The following is a 6142-nucleotide window of genomic DNA, read 5'->3' on the forward strand; positions in this document are numbered from 1 at the left end:
ACAGGGTGACAATAAAGCAGCGCTAATTGTGATCAAGACGCTAGGCCCGCAGTTGGCCGACGTCGCACTCCTTCTAAAGACGCGGCTCAAATGTTGTTTCTTTTTTTTTTCTTTCTTTCTCTTCTTCTTCTTCTTTGACCAGGCGGCGGCTAGCCTGCCAAGGCAGCCTCAGCACGACTCACTCGACCCAGTCGACTCCTAATGTAGCAGGTTTCGCAATGACGGGCTTGCGGAGGCACCACTGGGTTGTCGGTTATCAGGTGCGCGTGGTGGCATACTTGTCTCCCGACCCACCATGACGGTATCCCTCGTCACGGGAGGACTGCCGTGAGGGGTTGAAAACGGAGACCTCTGAGGATGCAGACCGTGAGAGAAGGGGTGTTCTGCTGCACGCGGCGGAGGCCCACCGTTTGTAAGGTGATGAGGAGGCGGAGGAGGCTGATGATGGATCGAGTGGGACTGATGGTGCTGAGGCAGGTAGGGACCTCCATTCGGTAAAGGCGGTGGCCCTCCTACGCCTCTCGGGGATGGCGGCATACCGTTGGATGCCGGCTGAGAACCGTAATGGTGTCCAAGCCCATGGCCGTTCTGCAAAGGAGGTGGGGGCGGAGGGATGCTCGACAGCGGTGGTGGGCGCAGATGATTAGGCGGGGCCAGCGGTGGCACAGTGCTGGGCGGCATTTGCGGATGTGCTCCATTCATGTGGTGTGACTGGGACGGTGGCGGCGGAGGAGCAGGATGAGAACCATGCTGTGAGGATGGTCGACGCCATTCACCATAGGGCGGTGTATGGGGTGGTGGGTACTGGTGAGACGGAGGGCCTCGCGGTGGCATGGCGGACTGCAGGGACGGGGCCGCGATGGGTTGGGCCAACGGCGGCGGCTGTGGCTGTTGTTGCGGAGCCTGGACCATAGGGGCCGCGATAGGGGGCGCGATGGGAGCCGGGGCTTGCACAGAAAGCGATCCAGGAGGCGGCCCGAAAGCAGGTCCGTGGCTTGATGCAGCCATCGGCGGCGGTTGCGTTGCCGGAGCATCCAAGGAAGACTGGCGGGGAGGGTGATCCCACGGCTGCGGCGCAATATTTCTGACACTCATCAAGTTTTGTGGGCTCGCAGTAGCCTGAATTGCAGGAGGGGGCGACCTCGTGGCCTCGACGGGCGGTGGGGATGCCTCTTGTTTGACGACTGGCTGGGGCTCGACACGCCGGTTGGCCTTCCTGCACTTGTGACACTGATAGTTGCGCTGTGCCACGAACTTCTGAGCCTCCTCGCCCAAGCTGCCACCATGGCCGTTCACGAGTAGAAGGCCTTGCGACTCGTCGATTGAATGCCATTTAGGGCTGACGTCCGTGCCGCAAGTAATGCAAACCTTGCCAACTGGCTGCATGATGTACGGCACCTCCTCCTTGATTGCTCCGTTGACCTGAACTGGCGATGTCACAGGGACAAGCGTGGTGGTAGAAGCCCTGCGGTTGATTGGCGTCGTGGTCGTAGCAGTGACAGGCCTTGCAGCTGCCGGGATGAGGTTGGCCTTGCGAGCACAGCCTGTCAGTGCCAGATCAGCCTGTTTGAAGTTCCGCACATAGAGCTGCAGCGCATTCAAGCCGGACTCGTCGACCACGTCTTCGATGTGATGAATGACACTCTTTGGCACGTGATCTTTACACCAGATCGCTGCTGTCATGGTCCCACTTTCGCCGCCGATGCTGACAATGTTGTGCTGGTCCCGACGTGAGCCCTTGACGGGAGTGATGTCGAACCCGACAGCATAGCCCTGTTGGTACGCACACTCGACATGGAATGTCGTTCGACAGGTTGGGTTGTGACATGGTACACAAGCGCCGCCCTGCTGCTTGCAGACTTTGCATACCTCTTGATAACGCGACCGAGGAATGGATGGAATGCCTTCGCTGGGCTCGAGGGACTTCGCGTTTGCGAATTTGACCTCGGGAGTGAAGACGGCGCAGGTTACGTGGACCCAGTTGTTGTCTGCTGTCCTCTTCAATGGTTCCCTGGGGTCTAACGGTCTGCCGAGCTCCTCCTGGAGCTTTCGATAGAAATCGGCCGCCTTCTGAGCGGACTCCTTCTCCAGCCGTTCTCGCTCGCGCTCTTTCTCCGACTTCTTCTTGTGAGAGATCTTCGGAGGCTCCACAAAGTCATGCTCAGTTCTTTCGACCGGGCACAATACACATTTGTAGTGCTGCACAAATTAATCAGCTTTCCGTTCGATGGAAGGGAATGGACACGTCTTCTTACCAGTGAGATTTGCGGGTTCTTGTCGTTAGAACACATGTCGCATCCATCTTCCGTTTTGCCTGTTGTCAATCACGCCGTAGCAGTTGCGGTGCACCGTCATCCGACACTCTCTGCATTGCAGGTGCTGATCTCCTAGAGGCTCCAATTGGCGACAGATACTGCAAGGCATCGTCTTCGGCTTGGGCATCGGCGGTGGAGGCGGAGGAGCGGGCTTCTCGACAGGTTTCTCCTTCTCCTTCTCCTTCTTTTTGGCCGCGGCAACGCTACCCACGCCTCCCGTCTCCAGTAACGCGGGCTCCGAGTCTCGCTCGGACTTGAGCTTCTTGCGAGGCGGCTCCTGGGGCCCCGTCGTTTGGGATGTGGCGACTGCTGCTGCATTTGGTGGAACGACTGAGGGTTCGGGCGTGCTGTACTTGGTCGCCATCATCCTTTCGTCTGCTGCTTGCAGCTCCTTGAACAGCTCCTCGTCAATCTTCTTCTTCAGCGATCGATTGCCGGATGAAGTGAGCTTCTTGGCCGCCTCGTCGAGATCCTCCCACTGGATGGCATAGCGCCGCCAGAGCTCAGCACACCTTCGACAGAGAGCCACGACGTATTGTGTGCCTTTGTCCTTGGTTTTGCCGCCATTTTCAGTAACAACCGCGGAGGAAACATTTGGCGCGCGACGCCACTGTCGTGATGATTTGGTGTTGCAGAACTTGCACATGAAGTTCTTCTTCTTGTCTCGGGCCTTGCCAGTGTCAAAAGCCGAATCATCATGATCATCCGCTACCTCGTCCGCAGCCTTGCTAGCCTCTGCTTGCGCACGCTTGATCTCCTTCTTGCCCTTCCGCTGTGGGTGGTTTCCCCAGATCTTCTTCCCCTGTGTCGTTTTCTTCCATTTGTAGTAATGGCGAACGATCCACTTGTGGGGAACCGATTTGACGTGTCTCTTGACACTCTGGAGCTCAGAACCGAACTTGGCCACAGCTTCCTCGAATTTCTTCTGTTCCGCCACGGTCAATTCGGGTTCTTTGAACAGTGATTTGTCAGTCTTGGCAAGTTGTCTCAGTGATTCCTCCGCGTCATAATGGTTCTTGTATAAGAGATCCCGAGCAATATCCTCCAAGTTTGTACTCCGGTCGGGGAGTCCAAGTTCCTTGGTCATAGATCTGGCCCTGTCCATGTAGTCGTCGATTCCGGCTTCGGAGATAACCAGATCGTTATCAGCATCTTTGACGGGCTCTCCATCTGCGCCCTCGGCAGGCTTCCACAGACATGCTGATGTCGAGTTCGGGTCGTCCTCGGCGAGGTCCAGCCCTCGCGGAACGTAGCCGGAGAATGGCTCATCCTGTACCCATTTGGGGCGCTTCTCGCGCTCCCGCTTGTCTTTCTCAAGCAGGGCTTGGATTTCCTTGGAGTGACGACCGTCCTTGCGGCCGGTCTTCTTGATTTCCAGGGGTTTCACGAACCGCACGGGCCGACCTGGCCAGTCGCCGACAGTGGCCTGATGCCGAGGACCCAGCCTGGAACTGGCGCGAGGGTAGATGCGGTCGTCGTAGTCCAGCGCATCTTCGATATCGCAGTGCATGCCGAGATACCTATAGGGCCAAAGGCTGGCCTGGTATATCTGCTCGGGGGTCGGTGGTGGGTGTTCGTGTTCCACAATAGGACTGGTGCGGTTCGTATTTGCCTGCGCAGGATCCTCCTCCTCCTCCTCCTCGAGCAGCTCTTCATCCTCGGCGCTGATACCAGAGTCATGGAGATGTGGTGCGTTGAGAGCCTCAAGCTTCCTCTCCTGGGCCAGGTTGCAGGGGCCGCAAGCCCACCCAAAGCCGCGAGCGGGCTTCTTTTGCAACGGCGGCCGCACGCATTGCATGTGGTAGGTGTTCTTACAGAACCCGCAGTCAACCGAATCAGCACTACCCAAAGTGGTTAGCGCCTGTGGTGGGGGCGGACGGGCAGGCCCAAAAGGGTCCTAGCGTGGATTCATGTGTCTGCCAGCAGGGAAGGGGAGTGACACCTGGGTTTTTTTCGGGCCCGCTGGGGCCTGCTAGTCTGACTGATTGCTCAAGGACTGCCTGTTGCTAAACCAGGGCTTCCGGGGAAAGGGAAGAGGAGGGTGAAGGAGGAATTAGGGGGGGGGGGATGGTGACTGTGGTGACTCTGTCCACCGACAGCCTGGCTGTTGGTTGGGAGAGGGTACGTACCTGGCACAGTAGCCGCTGCATCGCTTGCATGACTTCACAGCGCTGGTAAGCTCCTTTCCACGACCCTGCTCAACCAGGATGTATTTCCAGCGCTCGTCCAGCACCTTCTTGACCCGCTCCGGCACGTTGATGATTTGCGAGGTGGGGATGGCGTCGTAGTTCTTTTGGATGTAGCGGTCGTACATCTTGTCCCACCAGAAACAGTCTGGGTTCCTGCGGTAAGCTTCCGCATTGGGGATCTCTGCCTTGTGCCTCACCGTGCACTTGCCGCGCAGCGAGTTCAGAGGGCAAATGTCGGAATGCATCGTAGCAAACAACATCCGCGTATCCTGTGCTTTGCGCCCAATGTCCTTGGGTCGGTAAAACCAATTGACTCGGATGGAGTCTACCGGCCGCGATGCATCGTTCTTGGAGTGCAGAAACTCCATGATCCGTGCAATGTAGTATGGCTCACCAGGCGGTTCACAGATCAGGTAGACGTGGTCTGGACGGGTGCATCAGCCTGTGCTGCTTCAATAACGGATGGCATAATTTATTTCACTTACCATTTACAGCCAGGATGGTCCCATCATCCGCTGTGAGTGTCTTGTTCTTGGGCCTGCCTTGGCAGTCCTCGAAACTCATCATGTTTGTCTCGGCATAACCGCTGGCGCTACCAACACCGCCGCCACCACCGAGCGACTTTCTGTGGGCGGCACTCGACGATGCCGATGAGTGCCCCGCACCATTCTGCTGGTTCAGGACGGATGAGCTGCCTTGGTTTCCTGCTTTGCGCTTCTTGGATGTTTGGGTAGCAGTGGCGGGATTGGTAGTGGGTGCGGGTGTTGGTGTTGCACTAGCTTGATTCTGCTGTTGCTGTTGTGATTCTTTGTTGGCTGCTGATGTGGTGGTTGTGGTGATGGGGTTGGTGGCGGCGGCCGCGGAGCCACCGTGCTTCCCGTCGTCAGAGGACGGCAGAGGCTTCCGCGACGATGATGATGAGGCTGATGAAGGTCCAGGCTGTGGGGCGTCCTGGGCCGTGGTGGAGGAGGGGTTTGCCTGTCGCGTGGATCTTTTGGCATCGCCATCATCCTTTCGCTCCGGAGCTGCATCATAGAGGTCTGAGTCGATGTCCTTGTCCTCTGCGTAATTAGGGCGTGCCCGGCCGGTCCTGTTGCGGGAGCGTGTGCCGTATGGCGATGGTCCAGTGGCTGCGTCCTTGGCGTCCGGGGGATTTGACCCTGACGACGAGGAAGAAGATTTGGTCATCGGCTGAGAGGTGGATGCGGCTTTGCCAGATGCTGTCTCAGAGCCTGCTCTCTTGGGCGGCACGCCGGTAGCTGACGAGGGCGAGGCGTTTCTGATTGCTTACTGGAGATGGGTGCCTCGGAGCCCTCTTTGGATGATGTTGCAGCGGTGGGAAGTGAAGGACTTTCTGTGCCGGCGAGATGTGGTTGGGATTTGGGAGCCATGATGACGGCTGTGGCCAGGGTGCCGTGGTCCAAAGCAGGATGGGAGAGTGAGAGAGTGAGAGTTGGAGGGAACGAGGCGCCGACCTTGTCGTTTCCTGCCGGCGCCACGAGAAGTGACCAGAGACGGCTCACTCACACAGCACAAGTTCAAAAAAAAAATGGGGGGGTTACATGTGGCGGTTGAGGTCCATGAGGACAGTCGGAGCACCAAAAATTGGGGCCTGGCTGATCTGGATCAAATATTACC

The 6142-nt window shown here is 57.8% G+C and overlaps 1 protein-coding gene across 1 annotated transcript; it reads right to left on the bottom strand.

The window, feature by feature from the left end:
• Positions 1–178: 178 nt before the first annotated feature.
• INS49_008465 (uncharacterized protein) lies at positions 179–5895 on the bottom strand (the record flags this gene model as incomplete). Its single annotated transcript, XM_043169207.1, has 7 exons — positions 179–241; positions 295–2199; positions 2256–2314; positions 2415–4156; positions 4445–4928; positions 4990–5763; positions 5796–5895. 7 exons carry the CDS (start codon positions 5893–5895, stop codon positions 179–181), a joined length of 5127 nt encoding a protein of 1708 aa, XP_043026887.1.
• Positions 5896–6142: the final 247 nt, after the last annotated feature.

Source organism: Diaporthe citri (assembly GCF_014595645.1).
Source record: "Diaporthe citri strain NFHF-8-4 chromosome Unknown scaffold_3, whole genome shotgun sequence".
NCBI lineage: Eukaryota > Fungi > Ascomycota > Sordariomycetes > Diaporthales > Diaporthaceae > Diaporthe > Diaporthe citri.